The 25,144-nt window shown below is 33.1% G+C and overlaps 1 protein-coding gene across 1 annotated transcript in view; it reads left to right on the top strand.

Moving 5' to 3' along the window:
• Window positions 1-22,636, top strand: part of LOC149789693 (uncharacterized) — a 56,028-nt gene extending 33,392 nt beyond the window's left edge. The window contains exons 4-9 of the mRNA XM_089971706.1: window positions 8,392-8,507; window positions 9,911-10,044; window positions 10,856-10,977; window positions 16,718-17,230; window positions 19,688-20,302; window positions 21,367-22,636. Coding sequence (XP_089827832.1) covers window positions 8,392-8,507; window positions 9,911-10,044; window positions 10,856-10,977; window positions 16,718-17,230; window positions 19,688-20,266 — 1,464 coding nt within the window. The 3' untranslated portion in view covers window positions 20,267-20,302; window positions 21,367-22,636. The remainder of the gene's footprint in view (window positions 1-8,391; window positions 8,508-9,910; window positions 10,045-10,855; window positions 10,978-16,717; window positions 17,231-19,687; window positions 20,303-21,366) is intronic.
• The last annotated feature ends 2,508 nt before the right edge of the window (window positions 22,637-25,144 follow it).

The following is a 25,144-nucleotide window of genomic DNA, read 5'->3' on the forward strand; positions in this document are numbered from 1 at the left end:
TGCATATGTCATCCAGTAAAGGACCCATTGCATCTGTCATCTAGTATGGCCCCATTGCATATGTCATCCAGTATGGTCCATTGCATATCATCCAGTATGGCCCAATTGTATCTGTCATCGAGTATGACCCCATTGCATCTGTCATCCAGTAAGGGCCCCATTGCATCTGTCACCCAGTAAGGTCCCCATTGCATTTGTGGTCTAGCAAGGGCCCCCATTGCATTTGTCATCCAATATGTCCACATTGCATCTGTCATCCAGTATGGGCCCCATTGCATTTGTCATCCATTTTGGTCCCATTGCATCTGTCAACCAATATGACCTTATTGGAGAAATAAATGAAGTATATTCATTTTAAGTCTTTCTCAAGTGTGCTGTTGAGGTGATTTTATTTGTTAGAATTACCAATAAAACTGTAGTTACTTAAAGCTATATATATATATATATATATATATATATATATATATATATATATATATATATATATATATATATATATATATATATATATATATATATATATATATATATATATATATATATATATATATATATATATCAACTATTTAAAATTACAATAATTTCAAACATAAAGATTATAATGGCTACATCTGTCTTTTACATTTCAAGAGCAGTGCAGGCATTGAAATGTTTTCACACAGATCTGGGTTTCACAAAACCTCTCAACAATGAGCATGAATACTACTCAAGTTTTGATTATCACTAATGTGGAAATTACAACAAAAATACTATGAATAATCACAATTTGAAAGCAGCTGTCCATGAATGTGGTGGTCATACAAGTTTAGATATAGAGCATTTGAGTCAAGTAGATGAGTACTTACTGTATGGGCGTATATATATATATATATATATATATATATATATATATATATATATATATATATAACTTGTGTGATATATTAACCTATGTTTCATTGATAGATGTGTCCTTGTCTTATTTAACAATCTCATACATGAACTGACGTGATGATATATGATTTAAATATATTCATTCCATTGCAGTTTGACCAGTATCATTTCTATTTTATGTTGCAAATCCGTTTGCAAACACATTTCATTGGGCTTGAAATTCATAACTGATTACTCATCATTTCTTGAAGCTGTTTAAATGCTATAGTGAACATACTCAGCCTAATTGCTATAGAACGAAACACATCATAAAAGTATTCAACAAAATTGAAGACAGATACATCATAGTTGGGACAAATAGTTTGGCGAGAAATACTGCAAAATATTTCTGTATATCCTTTTCTAAAGAGTGTGGCTTGATTTTTCTCTGCCAATAGGGTTCTTTTGTTGATATGCACAAAATGTATTCCTTTTGCTTTTAAAAAGATAAAAGTGTGTTTTAAATTGAATCTAGGGTTTATATTGGGTGAATCACAAGGTGCAGACTGTAAATTGGGTTTCGTTTGCATCAGATTCAGTTTTGATCCATTTCTGCACCAAAAAAAAAAAAATACATGCTAATATACCATTTACAGCATTCTCGCTTTTACTTTATTATGCACCTTTGGCTTCTAATCACCATCTGTTTCATGCTAACCTGCTTTGTAACATAGCTGCATGGTGAGTGGTATATGTTCCATGTTCCATATAAGCCATTAGCCAGGAAACCTAGTAAAGGACCTGGAGGATCGGATTAGAGGAAGACATGATTGGTTTGGTTAGTGGGTTTTAATATCATTTTTTAGTAATGATAGTATATATGTGCTGGTCAGTATATTTGGTGGAGCGATAACTGGGAAGCTACCAACAAGCTTTTTCAAATACCCACATGGATGAGCCCCCGAAATCATGCAGAGATGAGATGTGCAAGTAATCTGTGAAGGTGATAGTATTAGACCACTTGGCCACTGATAGCTCCAGAAGAGGGATAAAGTGTGGAACAGTTTACATGGTTTATGTGGTGAATACAATCTAGAATGTGAGAACCAGTTATAATATTTCCCAGTCACTGTGCATTTTTTGTTTCACATGTTCCTGCACAGTAAAATGCACATACTGATATCCAATAACTATTTATTAGCCCAGTCTCGGTGTTGCACTTTTACCCCAGGTTTACATGCAGGTGACATATATTCCCTAGAATAGAGGAACCAGAGTCCTACATACATGTAACAGACTTGGGTTCAAATACAAAGCAACTGGTGTAATTGAGTAAGTATTTACAATTACACTGTATTTGCAACTGTAATTGAAAATCACCAATATCGTGACGTCCTTTGGTAGCGTCTGTATAAATGGCTGTCACCATTGTGGATGCATGTAGTTACAGTATATGTAATTAAAGTGCAATCAAGTGAATGCATGCGTGCATACATATCCTAAATTTAAATGAATAACCAAACTCAGATTTTAGGTTCCTCAGTTTTATTGCAAAAAAATAATGTAATCGAGCTCTACAAACGGTATATAATTATTTGTTTCCTGAGAGAGAGAGAGAGAGAGAGAGAGAGAGAGAGAGAGAGAGAAGATTTCCCATTCTACCAGGAATCTGAAAAGAATTAAAGTTCATGAATTTTGCTTTTTTCATTAAGTAAAGAAAGAAAAGAAATCAAATAATAAAATCACTCAAGATGAAATATGGTTTTCCTTGAAAGATGCCTGATTTGGCATCGAGACGTCAGCGGTGGTTAATCCCTTTGTTTTCAGTCTTCAGGCTGGTTTCCGAATCTAAATCTGGATATAAAACGTCTGAATTAAATTTCGAAAAAGTAGCCACGTCTCCAATTTCAGAATTGGACTGTCACAATTTAGCTTGTTAATTCGGGAAATTTCATTGCAAGCAGTGCCAATACATATGCAGCTGATCATGGATTCCTACAGATAATTTAAAATCACGGAGTTTACGTGCTGGAAAGTAAAATCAAATCATTATTTTGTATTTTGCCCATTTACTGGACAACATTTTGGCGGCGCTATTGTACCTAAGAAGCCTTACTTTTTATCATAATAGGCCTAATTCGATGAAATCTCTGACAACACGAAATCACCTTATAGATACTACAAATTAACAAAAGGAGTGCAAGTATGACTAGTGGATAATTTGAGAATGTAAGACATAACACATGTTGTTTCTGTTTAGTGTTTTATGGGATGGGTAGATGGGTACCGGACACATGCCCCCACCACTTAACCCCCCCAAAATAAAGTGTTTTCATGTATTTTTGTATCCCCCAAGGTGTGTGTGCTTGTTTTATTGTAGTTTAAAACTAAATTTTTGACGGATTATTTTTTTTTTAAGTAGTGTTTTCTAAAGGGTATCGTCCGAAAATGGGTCTCATCACTTTTTCAGATTTCCAATCCTTGATCTTTTGGTCATCTTTGCCAAGTATCTCCTATGTTCCGCGTGTGCTACGTGTGGCAATGCTACAGTGTGCGTATGCTATAAAGTTTGTATGTAGGAACGGCTATAAACTTTGTCAATTTCTCCAATTTTCTTACGATTATATATATATATATATATATATATATATATATATATATATATATATATATATATATATATATATATATATATATATATATACACTTTTCATGTCTGTTTGTTTGTTCTGTCATGGGTAAACAAGTTTTTAATTTGATTTGCATTTTATAATTTTGGCGAGTGAACTGTGTACTACAAATGAAAATAAAATAAATCCTAGAGTTTTATACCATGTTCTGACGGTCCTAGTATTAAAGGAAAACTATTTTTCACAACATGAGGCAGGTGTATTCGAGTCGGGCTCCACACTTCCTTTATTAAATGTGTTTCTCCTGACTCGAGTTAGGCCTTCCTCTTTATTATTTACTTTATGCGATTAAAAAAGTACAAAAGGGTTTAGAAATTTATTAGTGGGTTAGCCGAGGGTAGCTTATTACTCCCCATGTTTTTGTTGTAGTGTTTATATACTTCATGTGGGGTTTTCTGATATGGTTTTGCGGGCCTGCTACTTCATGTGGTGCCTTGTGGCATAGCCCTGCGATGTCTACGCATCGAACTTTATCCACATGAAGGTCATGTGTTTCCCTTCTAAGACTAAAACTTTGTCCTCTTCTCTCTTCCTGTAATATTTTTCCTTTAGAATATTTCTTTTATTTGTCCATTATGTTTTTCTCTAATAGTCTTTAAAAATTGTTTTTTTAGGTTGTCCCATTCTTATAGTATGTCCTTATTCCCCTTCATAATAAAAACCCTTATCAGTTTTTTGTTTTCGTTAATAAACTCCTTATCTTCCAATATTTTATTTTTATATTCCATGTCCTTCTAGCCCATTTACATGTATTTAGCATCATTATCTCCAGGTTTATGAGTTTGTGATGGGATATTTTAGTTTCCGTTATTCCTGCATCTACGTATATGTTACTGTCATAGTTTGTGCTCCCTTGATTTTCTTTTCTTTGTATTCATAAGTAAATCCCCTTGTCAGAATATTCAATCTTCTGAATATATCAGCTTGTGTTTTTGGAGAAGATTTCGGAATTAAAAATATCGTGTCATTTGTCGCTAGTTCCTTCACCCTATCTATGTTATTTCCCCACCTAGTTAAAATCTCCCCATATTATAAGAATTTCCATAGAGTATTTTATTTAAAAAGAGCTTCTAAAAATGTTTGCTGTGTATATTTGTTAGCCGGAATTTATATATATATATATATATATATATATATATATATATATATATATATATATGAAGTGGATTTGTTCCATTAAAATGTTAATCATTGATCCTGCAAAAAAGGCTCATTCATTTATTAATTCCAAGGATATTCCTTTTTTATACTTTTTATAAAGGTGACTACCTCTCCCCTCCTGTGTCCTCTCCTTTAAAGTCATTTAACATTATAAGTTGAAGTTCTTTCCCTCCATTTTTCTATTTTCCAACAGGTTGTCACATCCAGGGTTATATATTTGTAGGAATTGTATTTAGTTCTAATTTTAATGTTGAAAGTTTCCCTTTTGTGGGCAGGAAATTATTTATGTTAGTTTCTGGAGGAACTGGTTACCTCCTCCATATTCACATTTGTGATATCTTCATTTACTTCAGTTTCATTTGTGTATTCAGATTCATGTTTAGTGTCAGTTTCGTTTTCATTGTCATTGTCCATTTCCAGTTCGGTGTTCAGTTCCGTTTCCATTCCGTCATTTGTATCACTTTCATATGTGGCTAATTCCTTTTACATTCGGTGAGATTGAGTGAACTTCACTAGAGCTAATTTATGAAAATGTTGGTCTCACATCACTATTGATTAATGCAAAACAAAAAATGCAAAAATTTAAGAAAACAAGGAGGCAAGGTATGTCAAAAGACTTGTGCAGTTTGCAAAGGGCAAACAAAACAAAGTGTAACAAATGGCTACACAGAAACAATTGTCAAACAAAAGTGTAAAAAATTTGAATAATGAAAAAAGGTTTTGTAAAAAGACAATAAGTAGAAAATATCTTTAGAGATTGTGTGTGCAATACTCAACACGGCTCAGGTGTTATATAACAGAAAAAAGTTTTAAAACTGATGACAATGTAGAAATATGCATCATTTAGTAAATAACATGCCATTCTGAAATATTCATGAATCATGTTACTTTTAGATAGAATATAGAAATAACATCATTGGTGATGCAACTTTTTTCTATTTTTAAGGAGGTTTCCACCGTTTTGGAATCACTGTCGTCTCCTTTATACTTGTATTGGCAACCACATCACTGCCATATTAGGTAGTTTGTGTCCTAGCATCACAAACAAGAGCTGCTCTTTACATAATGTCCTCTTCTGGCATCTACAAAATGAATCAGAAGACATAAGTAAATATGTTACATATCACAGCTGAATTTTAAATGTATGAGATTTATAAGTTTGTTTACTCGTGTTTTTATGTTTGCACTTAAAATAAATATCTGAATAAAGGTTTCCAGATAATAAACAAGAAGCTATTTCTTAATATGTAATATACAAACTGCAAATGTTGGTAATACATAAATTATTCCTCATCGGTCCCACTACTAGTTTATTTTTAGTATATACATAATTTTGGACAGTTTTATATATCAATACTGTAGTAACCTACCATTATTTAGGCACCTGCAAGAAAAAATTTGTTAAAATATTTGTTTTCGATATCTGAGATGATTGCGAGACCCTAAGTATCCCTTATCACCTTGCACTAAGCAGGACTGTATATAATTATGAAGCATAAATTAATGATTATGCAGGACTATATATATATATATATATATATATATATATATATATATATATATATATATATATATATATATATATATATATATATATATAACTGGTCAATTCTAATTTATGCGAAAAATTTACTCGTTTCAATGAATTTTAAACATGTGTTTTCCTATTTCTGCTGTTAAGTCATCTGTGCATGTGTGTGTATATATATATAATGGTATTATATATATATATATATATATATATATATATATATATATATATATATATATATATATATACTCTTTAAAGTTTGAGCTCTTGTGGATTTTATCTTTTATTTCTGTATTTACCTAGACCCTATCTGTTAAACTGTTAGATCTGCCCATATATGATGGAACTGAAAGTCTTTGCATTACTAGCACATATATTGATTAAAATCTAGCACATATATTGATTTAAAACATCCCCACCCCCGATGTCATCGAATATGTTCTGGTTTCTAAATAGATGTAAATGATGAACCTGATTTTATGTAAGTGTTACTGGGAAAGGGTTGGGATGATCTGTTATCGGTCTATTCCGACCTATCAAATGTTTACTGCAGATATATGTCCATCTTGTAATGTTGTCACTAGTAAAGGTTCCCCATCCTCAGGCTCTCACCTAACGTCCGCACTTCTCAAGAATTGTTTTCGGTTTTAGTAATGGAATCTAAAATATAAACGTCATGTGTTCATTATCTGAATATCTACTATCGCTGGTGCAAAGTCCAAAGCAACTATTTCTTTATGCACTGCGATGTTTTCGATTTTTAGGGATAGATACAATCTCTTCAATGTGTTCCGCCATTTATATTGTAGTACAAAAGCCAGTTTATTGGTCCTACAATATGCAGATGAGTCTGCGAGCTATAAAGAGACGTGCTATTTTAATCAATTAGATGTCAATCTCTGCTATAAATTAACACAAGGAGTGCAAGCGTGAAACCAGCCTCCGCTCCATTCGACTTTTGTCACGCGTCTTCTATCGCATTAGAATCGCCAAAAGATTGAAAAGCTACACATGTGCATTAAAACTTCAGCAACGTACCATTTGCATAAATACTGGACGGCCATCGCATAAATGTAATCCAGTGAATTAACATTTATTTTCACCAATATGGTCGCAAAGTCTGACTACTTGACTCCTTCAAACAGAGGTAGCTACCTTTCATCCATTGATGGACATGATTAACTTTGGATTTTAACTTCAAGACTTCCTTTGGTATATGTTTGGTTCTAAATTAAAATGTTGTCATTTCTAATATACATTATTAGGCTTTATATTATTCACTTGAATTTTCACTTGACATCTGTTTAGCTCTAAATGAAATGTAGATGAGACCTTACATATGGTTGTCTGGACAGCCATATTAAATATGTTGCTACTCCTTATTTAAAAGTAACATTGACATGGGTTTACATCAAAATATTTCTTATAATATGTAGTCGCTTCTAAAAAAAGCACAATTAAATGTTTCTTCATATATCATTTGTTTTGACAGGTCTTTTTTATTAGAACTTCTTTGATCTGGAATATAGTCAGGATTTTTAGACTTTCCAAAACTTAAAGCTTTGAGAAAGATGGCACATTTACATCAAGCCTTTGTCAAATTAAGTCCAAGGCATTCAATACACATTTGTAAGATATACATTTACAGTAAATCTTTGTCAAATTAAATACAAGACAGGCAATACACATGAGCAAGATTAAATATATACAGTCCAATTAAAATACAAGACATACAATACCCATTTGTGGGATTATACATTTGTAAGATGGCAAATTTACATTAAGTCTTTGTCAAATTAAATAAAAGGCGGCATTCAATACATGTTTGTAAGATTAAACATTTGTAAGATTACACATTTAAATTGGTCGTTGTCAAATTAAATACAAGACATGCAATAAACATTTGTAATATTACACATTTACAGTAAGCTTTTGTCACATTAAATACAAGACATGCAATAAACATTTGTAAGATCACACATTTGCATTGCATCTTTGTCAAATTAACAAGCGCACTAGTATTTCTACATGAATATTTTGTGATGTTAATACATATGCAAATGATGCTCATAATATTAAAATGTACAGGATAAGAATATATCAAACTAATAAAAAGTCATATAAGTCTAAATTATTTTTCTTCACTCATGTTTTCAGCCCATTCAACGCAGTGTTGAGGAAACCTTAAACCAGGCAGGAATTCAGATGTCCGCTGAAGATCAGTATTTGTTTCTTGAATTTCAGGAAGAAATTGGCACAACTATTTTCTTCGGGTGAAAAAAAATAGCATTAGTTCTTTTCTTTCTTTCTCTTAACAAAATGACATTTGTTTTTGCTCAATCTCATTCAAATCAGATCTCTACTGTTGTCAATGAATCTCTGACATGAACCACTGAGGAGTTATATTCTGGTGACCTATGGCATGCCAATAATTGCAAATGTTACAAGCAAGTGAGATAATTTGTTATATCTTTGCATTTGGGAGACTGAGCAGTATAGATAAAGAGCATCAATGCGTGCCGAATGAGTTGATTACTTTACAATTTCTGACAGCTTCATCTCCATTGGCTTAGAAAATTATACGGAAACCAGAACATAATACATAAGTGGTCGCCGTCAAATATTCACGTATGACAGCAGTGATCTGATTTTGGTCAGATTGCTTTTTACTTAGAGTCCATCCTATTATTTTATAAACTGAGACTGAAGATGACAATTACAGACATTTATCGACAAGTATTATAAATAAGTAAATCTATATAGTTACCAGCGTTATAGATAATCACAGGTATTAGAGAGTATTACAGTTAAATTAGAGGCATTGAATTGAATGATGGACACACAGAAAAATATAAGTTACTACTATGATCAATTTTACTCTTAGTTTCATTGCCAATATGTGCTGCTGTATGCATCATTTAGACCATTAATACTACTATTGAACCTAAAATAATTTGGGTAGGAGTTTTGGACTCATTGTTATGTTGATAATATGTAACAATCCAATATCAGGTATTTAATAGTTCGGACTATTTCACAGTGGCTTTATGTTTCATCCACTTCGAAAATCAACACGTTTGAAGAAATCTGAGCTGTATAGACTTGAAAATCGGCAATGAATATTTTAGTCCTTCATGTGCATCATTCTTGAATAAGGAAAATTCCAACCAAGTGTCAGTCGTTTGCATTAAATCACAGACAGTAATTGGGTTCCTGAGGTTAGAACATACTTATCGAGAATGACCACTCCAGTAACTAATTGGTTAGAGCAGCATTTATGAGGTGGGAGGGCATGGGTTTGAACTCCAGCTGCGTCATACCAAAGACGTATCAGACATAGTACTAGCATCTACCTCTGACTTGGTGTTCAGCATTAAGAGGTTAATAATATGACTGGTTGGCCCTGTGTCAGGATGATGAGTCTGGGTGTGACACAATGACACATGTCCTTAGCTCAGTGAAACTGACAGATTGCTCCACCCTGATGGGGAGAACAGCAGTCATGTTTTATAATTTCGGAGGGAGATATCTAATTATTGAGAGTTACAATAGAGACGGACAATTCTTAATCTGACAACAAAGATGATGATTTCGCTATTTCAGTAGTACAAGTAGTGTACGGGCAACTTAACGATCAGTTTTACAAACAGTACAACATATATATTTTACTTTTCAGTAAGGGTCCACAGACTTTAATTGGTGACAAGGACTCCATCAAGACTGAGAAGTTCTTGCAGGAGAATCGCCCTGATATGATGGAGAAATGGCATGAGTTCCAAAAGCAGGGAAAACTTACTCCTGAACTGATCGGTTTGTAGTTTGTAACTAGCTTCATTGGCTATTCATTTTTGTTCCTACAACTTGCAATACATTGGCTGGAGAATTTACATTACTTTGATATAGTCTTAATCTCTGACATATTATGTTGATGATGTTTGTTTCTCATTACAGGTAATGCCATATACAGCTGCTGAATATTTAGAAATACTAATTGTTCCACCAGCACACATTGTGGTGTTTCCTAGCCCTTACATGTTAAGCAAAGCACCATGAAAATAAGTCTTGGCAATGGGTCAATCACTTGATAATTTAGCGTTCGTTAGTATATACATCAACTCACTCAGTCTCTGTTTTGTTATTGTCCCCCGCAATATACTGCATGATGTAGTGTCCGATACGGACTAATTCATACCAATCATAATGATTTTGTGACCAGATTACTAATTATGCTAGCCTATAGATGGATTGCGCTGTTTGGTACACTATAATTTAACACGAGTATAAAGAAATGCAAATTAGTGTTTGTAATTTGTATTATCATCTCTTTATGTTTACTCGTATTAATATGAGAATATTGTTACAATGACATCACATGCATGATAATAGTTTAAGAGTGTAAGATGTCATTTACGTAGATGTGGTTTCCTTATTTTCTATTCAATGCAATTGTATATAACACATTTCCAAGAAAAGATATGGGTTTTTTCAATATAAAACTGTGCAAATGTAATATATTGATAAGGCAGTTAGGCAGTGAACCAGCCTGTACTTTTAAACAAAACAGGTCATGTCTTATCAAAACATTTCATCGGAATATACAAGTATTGTTTGTCTTCGCCAGATGCCATCTATGCAAAGGAGAGGAATCCAGAACTACACGACAAGAAAGATGACATCCTGGGACAGATGCAGCAGTTAAACATCATTGCAAAGGCACGGTCATTCGATGAAAATGGGGTGAAGGTCAGTTAATGACAATAATAGTATAAGTTTTACCTTTTGTTTTGTTTTGTTGCAATTGTTATCAGAGTTCAAACAACACATGTTGTTGGGGTTATTACCTTGCAATATAAAATGACACTTTAAATAGTAAAACTGTAGTTGTATGAATAAATGTTGTGAAAAAATAAATAACTTATGTCAGATTTTAAAAGACAGATTAGTCTATAATAGATTAAATTCTTTACAATTTGTATAATCACTACTGCAAAATGTATTTCTCATCCGAGACTTCTGACAGGGTGAATTCAGCTGGTGTTCCTTCACAAGATTCATGGATTTCTGTATCCATCTAAAAGTGATGGGGTGGCATTTAAGACCTTTCTTGTCCAGTGCCGTTGTTTTCGTCTTTAATTAAGTATGACCTGTATTTTGATAAGTGACATAGGAAAATGTTTCTTAAAACAAACCAGTTTATTATTGATATCCTTCCCTGGGTCATCAGGTCATGCTGTATGGTACATGTATGTGTATTTGGAAAAATGTTTTCTACCATTATATTTTGACCCATGTTTTGTGCCTCTTTGGCATTAAATGTGATTAATGTAATACAGTTTGGCAGAGAATTTTCATACAATGTGAAAATTCATGTTTTGGCATTGTTTTTCTTTTACCAAGATTGGTATTAAAGCCGAAGAGTTTTAAAAAGGTCACAAATACAGGAAACACTAACTTTATATTCAGCTAAACTTTAACAAGAAATATCATGGTAAGATACTGCCTGCCAACAAACGAAATGTCATCCACCAGCACCACCTTTCACCTTTCTAAAAGAAATACGAGGGACGTTCTGAAGACATAATCGAACTTGGAAGAAAATGTTACACGATTGTATTGCATTTCATTTTCAAAGTGATTACTTCTGTTTATGTTGATGTATTGCCTTTTTGAATGAATCTACTCAGAAGGTGGCCAAAGTCAAAACACATACATATGGTTCCATGCCATACCACGCCTTTATTGAATAGGTCCTCCATTCAGTTCATTGGAAATTATATAAAGGGATTCACAATTTAATTTAAAGCTTAAATATCCCATCATTCATCCTATTTCCCCCTATTTCTAGCAATATAATGACATTTTATGGTTTCTTTAATACTACTAAACACAATTTGACCACGCTTGACAGACAGAAACCAGGCATTACATTAATTCAAGTTTTTTTGAGAATGATGATTATACACTATGATATATAGTACCCAGTTGTTTGAAGAGAAATACCTTTTGAACAGTATCATTTCAACAGCCACTCTTACTCATAATCTGAAGAAAAAATAATCGATGAACCCTGGCATGGTAGGCTTTAGATTGTGTATAAATGATGCAGATCTGTCTCAGCTAAGGCTGTCATGAGTAATGAAAAAATCAACACAACTAGGAAATATACTTGTGCGACGGTGTGTGATTTTGATTTAAAATGAAGATTTAACAATTTTAGTCATATTGCTACAATCTTTGCAGTGTGGCAGTTTAAAGTGATGTTTAATACTGGAACATCATGCCGCACACATGTAGCATCATGTTCCATCATGTCACATTCTCTTGACACCAGGCCAACCAGTTGTAACACTAACCTCTTACTGTATTTGTTATGTCTTGGCCAGGGTTCGAACACACGATCTCCCATATCCTAGGAGGACGCTCTTACCTCTTAGGCTACCTGAGCAGTCAGGAAATAAACAACGACAGAATAACATTTTTACAAATGCTAATATTATCTTTCATACCCATTTTCCCATTTCATATTAGGAACCATGTGTACATGTTTCAACATGAGTTATATTTGAGAACCTATTCTATTTACCTGCCCAAATGATTATGATTATACGTGTCATCATTGTGGACTGCTTTAGGCTCCCTCTTTTGACCCATAAACTAATAACCCAATGGCTTCAACATGACAGTGTCTACTACAGTTACACATTTATCTTACACAGACACACATTGATAAGTGACTTTAGCTTACAGACTAAAGAATGTACGCTATTATTAATTAATACAAGAGTTAACATTACATATAAATGTAGTATAAAACTGACACATGTCCAATGTACCCAATTATGACAGGGTGTGACACTGAAAATATGGTTTAGTATTGAGTCAGACATCGAAAACAAGTCAAACATGGTCAATTTCTCTTTTAACATTGATATCCTCTAAGTTCTTGATAATGCAATTGCAGTCAAGCATGTGAATTCTTGTTTTGCAAGCCTTTCAGGTATTCTAATTCTGCCAAGGGTAGGAACGTTCTTAAATATGGTACTAACCAACTAATCAGGAAACCTTTCGGAAATGTGGAGAGTAAAAAGCTTTTAAAGAAATTTCATTGACATAAAACAAAGTATTTTGATGCAAGCGTGTTATAAAGTTATTCAAATCCGACGATATGTTATATGTGACATTCAAGGGGAATAACTCTGTAAATATTAAGTCTACATCAGGTCTTCATGAAGCTTACAGCAAACCGTGCTGAGGAGAACTGTTTACAGGAGGCCTGGATAAATTGAACTAAAGGATTTGAACACTACCTTATTCACAAACCAGTTCAACCTCTCATTGGTTTCCAAAGCTTTTCAAGCAATATAGCTTTGAAATATTGTCTGAGCATCTAATCGATATCAAATACATAGGGGATATTGTTACACTTAAGATACCCAACGCATCAGTTTCCACTAAATAACACTTATTAATTCAATGTGTTCATATTCTAATGGTATACCTAGTCCAGTCAATCAAGGAACGTATCACTATCAATTATGTCAATCACTGTCAATCATGGTCAATATCTTATTCATGTATGATTTTATTTGAGTTAAAAACATGTTGTAAATATGGTTGGAGTCAAATGTGTGAATGAAACATAGGTCATATGTCGGATATAAGCTTATTCTATACTGATGACGGGTCAAAGGTATCTTTGTCTAAATATAAAATATTCTTGTTATTGAATATTTGCAACCTTTCTGGATTTATTATTCACAGCTAATTTGACAACGATCCAAATGTGTGTGCTATTACACTAGTCATTGGTATGGCCATTCTGAGATGATCAAAATTCCGTAATTCAAGGTAAATATTTGGTCATCATCAAACTCATCTACGTTCTTATGAAGGTAAAGCTTCTCTGGTAGTTTAACAGATTTCAAGCAAAATACTCTAATACTACAGTGATCATCTCCCATCGTGATGTCGTATATAAATAAATCAACTCATAGAAATCCCCCCCCACCAAATGTGCTCATCAATAACTCACCCAAGTTATCGTTGAGCTAAAGTTTGACTTCATATTTGGTTGAAATCAAATGAAAATGTGATTGAATTATAGTTTACCTGCTTGTTAATAGATAGATAGATCGTATTAAGGACACTCTGTATGATGACCATTGTGGCAGGTGGAAGTGTTGAGTGGGAAATATAGAGTGTTTACATTGTGAATGAACAATGTATTGTTATCAGGTATTCACATGGCTGGGTGTAAATAATTCAAATTGTGTCATTGATGAAGAAAGGGTTTCCTGAAAATTAAACAAGTGAAACCTTGGGTGGAACTTGATTGAATTTATTTGAAATCGGACAAGACAACTATCGTGGAAGCTAAAATGTGGACATGTGAGATTGTGAATTAGCAGTCTAAGATGATCAATTCCATAACTGTAAGAAATTGTCAAATTTGAACTGCAAAAAGTGTTGTTTTTTTTGTCATTTAATCAGTTATGTAATAATTTGTAAATAAAAATAATTTAGAAAAAGTTGAATTATTATAATAAATATTATAATAAATATTGTTAAATAATGGTTGGACACTCAATCTTAGTGACAAGAATGGAAAAATGGTGCAGCTTAATTCGGGTGAACCAGATATTCAAACACGTTCATTTTCCAAGAGTATGTGAAGTGTGTGATAAAGCATTGATTACAGCAATTTCAGTATCCAAGGAAAACAGTGCTGGTGAAAAGGTTACGTAGCAACATGTCAAATCAAATAATGTTATCATTTTTTCATCAAGTTTACTTTTTTCCTTTATCCCTCGGAAATGTGTATCTCTAGATTCTAAAGAATGCAGGACACTATGTCTCCTTCCATTAGAATCCTGGGTGGAACACTCATACTTAACAATGGCATGATGTAGAAGCTGAATTTGCTTACTTTAGCAATATTAGCATTTATTTTTGATCAAAATGTATTACAATTGTTAGTCATATATGGTTAAACATGTCGGTGGAGTTTGGCCTTAAGTAAGATATATATATATATATATATATATATATATATATATATATATATATATATATATATATATATATATATGATAAGAGAGGAAAATAAAATCTGGAATATAATATGTTTTCTTCAGTCTGGACTAGTATTTCAATTTTGGAATGCTAATTCGGGATTTGACATTCGTTGAACCAAACGTGCTACAACTAAAATTGACATTTCATGTTTTGTTTTGAATTGATATGGTTTGAAAACCAGGAATTTGTTATCTTAATCTCTGATTGATTGTATTAATGAACATGACTACATTTCATCTAAATCTTGTTTACAAATTGCACATATGCCCGGCTTGCATGCATACTTTGTCCATTCTCTTGCTCCCATCTGCATTGCAACAATAAGTGGGGTCATCCAGAAATAACCATGTACTCAATATCCAAATTATTTCATGGTGTAGAGCGAACTCAGCATCTTGAACCATTTCAAATAGCCAAAATGAAATGTAAAACAATTTCAACTTATGTATTAATGTGACTATCTTCACTTATGTTTTTACATGTTTGATAAAAGCAAACTTTATGGACTAATTTTCAACAGCGATTTGCAATGAACGCAGATTATATGACCTTAATGACAGTTTTGATTTTATTCACAAAGGAAATACTTCATGATTTCTTCAGACTATGAAATTTTGTAACAGTATTTATCACATGTAAGGGAAATTATTTTTTATGGTATGGAGTCTTAGAATTGATTGACTTCTGAATATATTTAAAAGTTCATCATCATCATTTGCATTATTATTGTTATTATTGTTATTATTATTATTATTATTATTATTATTATTATCATTATTATTACTGCCATGCCTGAAATCACACATTTTTAAGCACAATAGTTTCCTATGTTATCCACAATGATTGTAACACTACATGTACATAATTCAAAGACTTGGCACCCTTACATCCCTGTCTAAACTGCAAATCAAATAATGATAATAATATTAATATACTACATGCATTGCACAAAAGCCGTATCCTACGTATTTGTAATAATTTATCAATGTGACAGTACAGATCAGGTTTTAGATCAGCATTGATCAGGTCCTTAGATCAGCACAGATCAGGTATTTATATCACTGATCATCCCTCTAGAGTCTATAGTCTGGATCCTAATTAAATTAGCAAGATGTAAAAACACCTAACCTTTATTATCCTGCAAATTGTTTGAACACCAGAGTAAATACGATAATACTAGTATCATTAACTAACATAGAACTTGACATTTCACATTTTCAGGTACATTTAATAATTATATATTATATCATGTTTGCTTTGACATTTATTGTATTACAACTTCGTACACCTTTCAATTTTTTAATAATCGATTTGAACGAAATCAGACCACCAATTTAACGTTCAGGAAAAATGTACACGAGTCACATAGACTTTTGTGATTGATAGCGTTTATATATATACTTTTTAGGAGGAGGACTTCTTCTTGACCCCTTGCATGATTCATCAGGAATCTCCAACAGAAGTTATTTCTCACAACAAACATCCAAATATAGTGAGCACGTCAGTCCTGTGCTTTGTCCTTACAGAAAACGTTATGCAACCTCGCATCTTCAATGAACTTCTTGCGGCATTTGTACGTCGCTGGCCAGTTGCCAAAAAGATGGAGACATCAGAAAATCTATTGTTCTGCAATTGCGCTGTTTACGACCTTGACCTGTTTCACAGATTAATCTTGCACTATAGTAATCGTGTTGTGTTTGCGAGAGTCAAGAGGATGGTGAGTGATGAAACCGAGTCACCAGATGCGAAGTTGTGGACCAGAGTTAGAAAGTTCATTACTCTAAATCTCAGAAATATTACCTCTCGCCTGGACCCCAATTTAAAATATGAGCTGTGTGTACAAAGTCCAGAATCTCAAGATGTCACTGAAGATAATATGTTCCATTTCTCACCACCATTTCACATGTGGTTTTTGGATGAGGTAAATTATTTTGAACATTAATGAGTTGGGGGGAAACTATTCAAGAAGGGTCTTTTCCTTCTCTTATGTAGTGTTGTCTGGTTAGGCATTCAAATGCCTCAGTCATTCGCGAGGTTATTATACCCGACTAGATAACACAGTCTGAGAACAGTTCGCATGGGAGAAGGCAGTGATATATTTAATATATCAAATAGCTTCATACAACATGCAATTATGTTGGAATGCGGCAATAATACCTTGTTGATAATGCACAATGATGGTTGTTAAGAATAGATTCCAAATTATTGTAGTCCCACTAATAATGTGAGCGGTTTGTAACTCCAATGTGTTGTCCAAATAATGTTTCAACTCAAATTATGTATAACCACAATACTAAATACATATAGAGCCTAATAGTAAATACAAAATCTAGGAAATATGAATGAGTTAATTAACAATTCTCCACCCTATCTGCATACTTACACACAATATTTTTCTACGTGACAAATGTAACATTATCACACATCGCAACAATACCAACATAACTGAACCAGCTAATGGGAAATCACCCCAGACTTGCACTATGTTCAATTTTACAATTATTTTAAAACTAGTAAACACCTATTCAGACCGCATATGAAATCTACGGTTATGCAAGCAAAATAAAAAAAAAATAATATATATAGACAACACTATACTAAAATATATTTCTTAAATTTGCCAATATGAAGCCCAAATTGTATTTGTTAATATATGAACAATCTAGTCGCTTTAGTTACTTGCACTTCTGCCAGAATTTTTTTGTTGTGCCATGATTAAAATAAAATAAGGTGAAATGTCCACATACCAACATTACCATTTTATTAAAATGCTTAACTTATCCTTTTATATAAATTGAGGATAATCTAATTTACATTGATAAGACTTTTCAGTGTTTTATATCAGTCTGAAAATATTCGAGCAGGTTGTCATTTCCAATCTTAAATCTTGGTAAAAACACTTTGTTATGTCTATCATCCTCATTGCATTAATGTTAGTGTACTTTAAATTTCCACTTCAGGTATTTAGTGCACGTGGCTATAAGACCATGTCGGCATATGATACAGCCGTGCATATGGTTGATCTATTTGTTTTCACTAAAACGTTTACATTATGTATGCTTGTTTGTTACTTATTTGAAACCACGTGTCAGATAATTTTGTAATGGCCTTGTTATATACAATTATTGAGGACCTGTTGTGAAGAAAAAAGTTCTGTTTCAACTTTGTTGACTTTTATTTACGTATTAGTTTGACTTGTCATTTAGAACAAATTATATTTAATTAATTGCTGAATTATGGTATTACTGATAAAAATGGTAGTTAGGACAGATTATTTAGAATTTGGCATTCTATATTTAACAATTTTGTTAGTATTATATATGTTGGAATGTAGTGGCATTTTATGGGTAGCTGCCTCCAACTCAATTCAAAGTAATTAGATATAAGACAGTGTATTTGGATTTAAATTATACGACCGTAATGGGGGATTTCACATAGAACTGACCAGTACATGTACGTTATATATATATATATATATATATATATATATATATATATATATATATATATATATATATATATATATATATATATATATATATATAATTTGTGCTGTAAAGATGAATGTTAACCTTCAATTCAAACAATATGTTACTATTCAAAGTTTTACACAAATTAGTCATGTTGAATTGAAAACAAATTTGTACAAGGTTATGTACAAAAGAAATAGGTGTCAAAATGTAGATAGTAATCATAATCAAATCAAAACAATATTGGAGTAATCATTATAAATGTACAAAAAGTTGAAAACACCTTATTTCTCAATGTCTCATACGAGATTTCAAGAATCGTTCCTTTTGAACGAAGAAGGATTCGATGTTTATTTCAACTAATGTAATTACAAGACAATGGGAAACATCTTTTGTGTCAAACGAAAGTTCAAAGGTGAATGTATTACCTGTGTGAATGTTCCTTTACTTAGGCTGTCTTTTATAGGATGTGTTCAAATACCTCATTTAATTGAGGCTTAATTTTGGGGTAAATCTGCCTGAGAATGTAGAATAGAATCTCATCAGACAGATGCGATCTAATTATATAAATAAAATTCTAAAGTGGTTGGCCTTGCGGAAAAGTCCATTCAGATTGGACATAAACAGTTATTTCAGTTTCTTTCTGTCGTCTTCCTATGCTAAATTTACCCAGCAGATGTCGCCACTATGTTTAAAATTGGGGAGTCCCAGTCTGATTTTGTGCACATTTCGTAAAAGAAGGAAGTTAAAGGGAAACCTTGTTCTGTTCTTATGTGTGAAGAAATGAGAAGAAACATTTTCTTTGCAATGCTGGCATTGGTGCAATCTTCAGGTACATTGTCATTGTAATGTATGTTTAGTTATTGGTGATAGTCGAGTTCTAATAATTAACTTTCCTTTTTATTTAGGAACATGATCCTGATTCACCCATAACACATGAACACATGAATCATGCTCGTCTCAATGTTGCTCTCGTAACCGTTTGTGGAAAAGCTATGAGGGAAGTTCTTCTTACGTACTTTGATCGACAACAGTATAAAGACATATATCAAGCAATCTTGGCCCAAAGAGTCAACTTGATACCAGCACGTGGTAAGCAACTTCTTAATCAGCATCAAATCCAGCTGGTTTATCCAGATCCAATGGGGCAGACAACAGGAACAGTAGACCAGTTTGATCTTTCCCTTCTCTATACACTTATTAGGAATGTCAGCACAGTTCCTGAACCATCAACACTCTGGGGAAAAGATCCACTAGATACACCAAGGGACAACAGCCTAGGAGCTAGTGTGGAGCGAATTCGTTCATATAGAAATCTAATCAGTGGTCATTCTCCGGATGCCAAAATGGAACAACAAGAGTTTGAGGAATATTGGAAAAAGTTTGATGCTGTCCTTCGTGACATTGAAAATGCACTCGGAAAACATGCATACTGCTCAGAGTTAGCGAAACATAGGAGCCAGGTTATCTGTGTCTTTGAAGCCTGATTGCTCCAAATACATATCATGAAGTCGGATTAAAAGGTAAACTTATAATATACAGTGCACATAATATGATCACATGAAAATGGGGGTGAAAAATTGGTATAGCTGATATAATGTAAATAATATGATTACATATCATACAGCTTATCATGAAAATGGGGATGAAAAATTGGTATAGCTGCAAGCATTATACTTTAATGATTTGGGATACTTAATGTGAGTATTTAACAATGATATCAGTATTTAGTATGACGGTCTTGATGTACTGCCAAGTAGAGGAGCATCCCCATTTATTTTAAAATGCAGGAAATGAATCTCCGTATCATGTACACATAATAATTACATCAGATTTTTGTCATGATAACAAACTGTTTTCCTACCATGTTCTTCCATTTCATAGAAGCATTCATCCTTTATCTGTATAAAGTTAAATTTTAAAGTGAGTGTTACCTTAATTAAAACAGTTAATGTTGTAATTGTCATGCAAATGTTTTCAATTAAAATAGTTGTTACAACTCTCTATAATGATTGGTACATAAAATATATATTCATTTAAATTTTTTTTTACACCTCTCTGTAGTTATTTGTAAATGTAACATCGATTTATTTTACAACACCTTAAGCAAAATTTTAATTTTGGCCAGAGTCTTTTTAATGATGTTTATTGTTTTATCATCTACATTGCTCTGATGGCTGTACAATTATATGTCCTGCTGAATGACACTATGGTGAATCTGTAATTGAACCGAAACTATTAACGTTGAGGGCTTTTGGTTTTTGAAGGGACTAGATTTTAGTTTTTCTATTATGGTTTAAAGTGAATGTTTACATATTATTCTTTTCGAAATTTGATAACCAAGATTAAATTGAAAAGAACCTGTCTTGGCAGAAATGATATAACAATTTCCCATATCAAAATTCAATAAAATATGTAAACAGTCACTTGTTTTCATTTCATACTTGCAAATTACACTGTAGCAAAATGCTAGTGCTTAATTAATATGAAAGATTCTGCCACTTTTTTCCTGAATTAATTATTGAAGAATATGGGAGGCTTTTATGTGAAAACTATTCATGACAAGCACTGTGTTTATTTTTTGCAGTATTAATCCGGCAGAGGATATAACATATGCAGAAGAGGGATGATTGTCTAGACTCAGCAGAAATGTTTCCAAAATTGCATAATTCCATGCTACGAGTTGCTACCGTTGGTGGTCATAATTACATCCCATCACCATTCATAAACCCATGCTACGAATTGCTACTATAGATAGTCATACGTACAGCACAGCACCATTCATAATCCCATGCTACGAGCTGGTACTATAGATGGTCATACGTACAACCAAGCACCATTCATAATCCCATGCTACGAGTTGCTACTACAGATAGTCATATGTACAGCCCAGCACCATTCATAATCCCATGCTACGAGTTGCTACTATAGATAGTCATACGTACAGCCCAGCACCATTCATATTCCCATGCTACGAGTTGCTACTATAGACGGTCATAAGGACAGCCCAGCACCATTCATAATCCCATGCTACGAGTTGCTACTATAGATGGTCATAAGTATATCCCAGCACCATTCATAATCCTATGCTACCAGTTGCTACTATAGATAGTCATACGTACAGCCCAGCACCATTCATAATCCCATGCTACGAGCTGCTACTATAGATGGTCATATGTACATCCCAGCACCATTCATAATCCCATGCTACGAGTTGCTATTATAGATGGTCATAAGTACATCCCAGCACCATTCATAATCCCATGCTACGAGTTGCTACTATAGATGGTCATATGTACATCCCAGCACCATTCATAATCCTATGCTACCAGTTGCTACTATAGATAGTCATACGTACAGCCCAGCACCATTCATAATCCTATGCTACGAGTAGCTACTATAGATGGTCATAAGTACAGGCCAGCACCATTCATAATTCCATGTCAAAAGGGAATGCTGTATGTGGCCTATGTTATGGCCCAACATTTTGCACTCTAGAAGTAATTGCATTTTGTGGTAAAGTTACTGGTCATTCCCATGTGTAATTGGTGGGTACAAGCACAATAGAGCAGTGCTGATTATGGAAAAACACCAGAAAATTCTTGTATTGGCTATGGAGATAGTTCCTGTTATTTGTTGGAAATAATGAATTATCATGGTCCTAAAAGAGAAGAAAAATCAAACTTCCCAGCATTTGTCACTGAAGATGTAGTGGCATGGCATGACTGTAGTGATGACTTGTTTGGTAGCAAGATTGCGCAGTGTATTTATTAAATGTTACGTGTACATGATGCGTGATGTGATGTGTATGATTTTGATTTTTAACGTAGCTTTAACAATTTTTCAGTCATATGTCTGCAATGAGGCAGTTTATAGTGATGTCTAGCACAGGGGCATCATGCCGCAGACATGTAGCATGATGTCCCACCCAGTCACATTATCCTGACACCAGGCCGACCAGTTCTAACACTACCCTCTTAATGCTGAACACCAAGCGAGGCAGCTGTTAGTACCATTTATTAAGTCTCTGGTATGACTCGGCCGGGGATCGAACCCACGGCCTCCCGCATCCAAGGCGGACGCTCTAACCACTAGGCCACCGGAGCGGTCTGTACATGATGCACAAATATCTGTAATGATAGTGCGACAGATGTGACACTAGTTTTCATAGTGTTACACAGACATGAAAAAAATAAACAAACATTGAGTTGCATTTGTACTAAATACCAACAAATCAATTACTTACTAAATTACAAAAGTATTACAATTGTCATTCTACCAGGTATTTCATTGTAGAAATATAAAGTCACAACATCTTTAAAATTGTATTGCTAACTGTATAAAGGATGTTTATGCTACACATTTCTCTTCTATGATTTGTCCTATATTAAATGTTACGGATTGTGCATTAGAATTGTATTTCATATTTTACACCTTTAATGTAATTTTTGTAAAACCCCATGACCTAATGGCATTCTTCTGAGCCAGTAATTACAGTCAATAACCTAATTATATGGATCATGATTTGACTCCAGGAATTTTCTGACCATGAAACATAATTTAAGAACAACGCAACTAACAAGGTGATCCCAGATATTCTTAATTTTGTGACCATTTCATACCATTCCATCCAGTATTAGCTATTACGTTTCTTTATACATGTATTATATTTCTCAATAATTTAGTGCCTACAAGATGAAAACTAATGTTTAAGTAATGGTTACATTTGAGTATTGCTTGATAAACATCATCAGTTCAAATTTGCAACATGACAAATTTAGATCATATAAATAATTATATATCAAGTCTGTATCTATGTAAAACATTACGTTGCTGAGATATGCTGTCAAAAAAAATACACATTTAGTGATAGAGTGGTTGTACAATTTTTTAAATGGAAGGGACAAATTAGTTTTTAATATCGTTTCGATCAACGAATCCAATTGTATTTTAACATGAAACTGGAAATGCTCATGTATTTGCTAAGCATGACTGGGATGTGGCAACAAAGTTCCTCACCATTTACTTTATATTCCTCAGTTTCATGACGTATTTCAGTTGCTTCCACAAGTGAGTAAGATTAATTGATTGAGAAATCAAACCAAATTAAACAAACTATGACACAGAAAAATGATTAGAAAAGGGTTGCAAATACTACCAATTATATTAATAAAACTACTCCTGTTACGATTCTACATCTTAAAAAGGTGAAAATGACAAAAACAGCAAAATGACTGATCGAGATGCTTCCTTTAAACTAGTCCCAGCCAATCCATTAATGACTTAGCAATTAGAGCTATGAGATTTGGTTACGATTAAGGTTAGTGCATTTTCACAGTTGCTACATTTGATATAAATAGAGGCAACTCTGTATTATTTGCATTTATTTGTGTGCGTTTAATTACAATATTAGGAAACAGTGAAAGCCTCAACATAGTTTGTGTTTTATTGAGTATTAGTATTGATTGTATTATAGGAGAATATACCATTTTAAATAAAAATTAAATTGTTTGGTTACTTTATACAAATGTTTTGTCCTCATTCACATTTTATCAGTTTCTGATAGTTGCTTTTTCATTGCACACATTCATTGGAAAAACATGTAAACATTTCTCCATACACTTTTTATATTAAGGACATTTGGTTAAAACAAATAGATATGCATGTTTTAAATTGTACAAATGATTACATACAAACATATATGCATTTTGTATATTTTAAATATGTTGTAAATTCAATGTGTGCGTGTATGTATATATATCAACGTCATAACTAGGTCAGTTCTTATAGTCATTTTATGACTGATATTATTTGATGCATGTGTGAACCGCTCCGGTAGCCTAGTGGTTAGAGAGTCCACCATGTGCTCGATCCCCGGCTGAGTCATACCAAAGACTTAAAAAATGGTGTAACATAAGCTAGACTTTGGACTGGTCAGCCTTGTGTCAGGATAATATGACTGGGTGGGACATCGTACTACATGTCTGCGGTATGATGCCCCAGTGCTAGACATCATCATAAACTGTCACGCTGCAGACATTGTAGCAATATGACTGAAAAATTGTTAAAGCTACGTTAAAAATCCAAATCCGAACACGGATACAAGTAGAGACAAGTATTTATTCACTGAAATGAAACAGTTATACTATTTGAAATATAAAGGATGTTGGACGTATATATATATATATATATATATATATATATATATATATATATATATATATATATATATATATATATATATACATATATGCATGCATGCAAGCATACGCCAGTAGCTCCTCGTAGTTCAGTGGTTCTTCCCTGGGTTTTTCAGAGTTCTTCCTACACCAGGTTTACTGGACGCCATGTTTCATTTATAGCTA

This window comes from Sinohyriopsis cumingii, chromosome 10 (assembly GCF_028554795.1).
Source record: "Sinohyriopsis cumingii isolate HCF-2022 chromosome 10, ASM2855479v2, whole genome shotgun sequence".
NCBI classification, from domain to species: Eukaryota; Metazoa; Mollusca; class Bivalvia; order Unionida; family Unionidae; genus Sinohyriopsis; species Sinohyriopsis cumingii.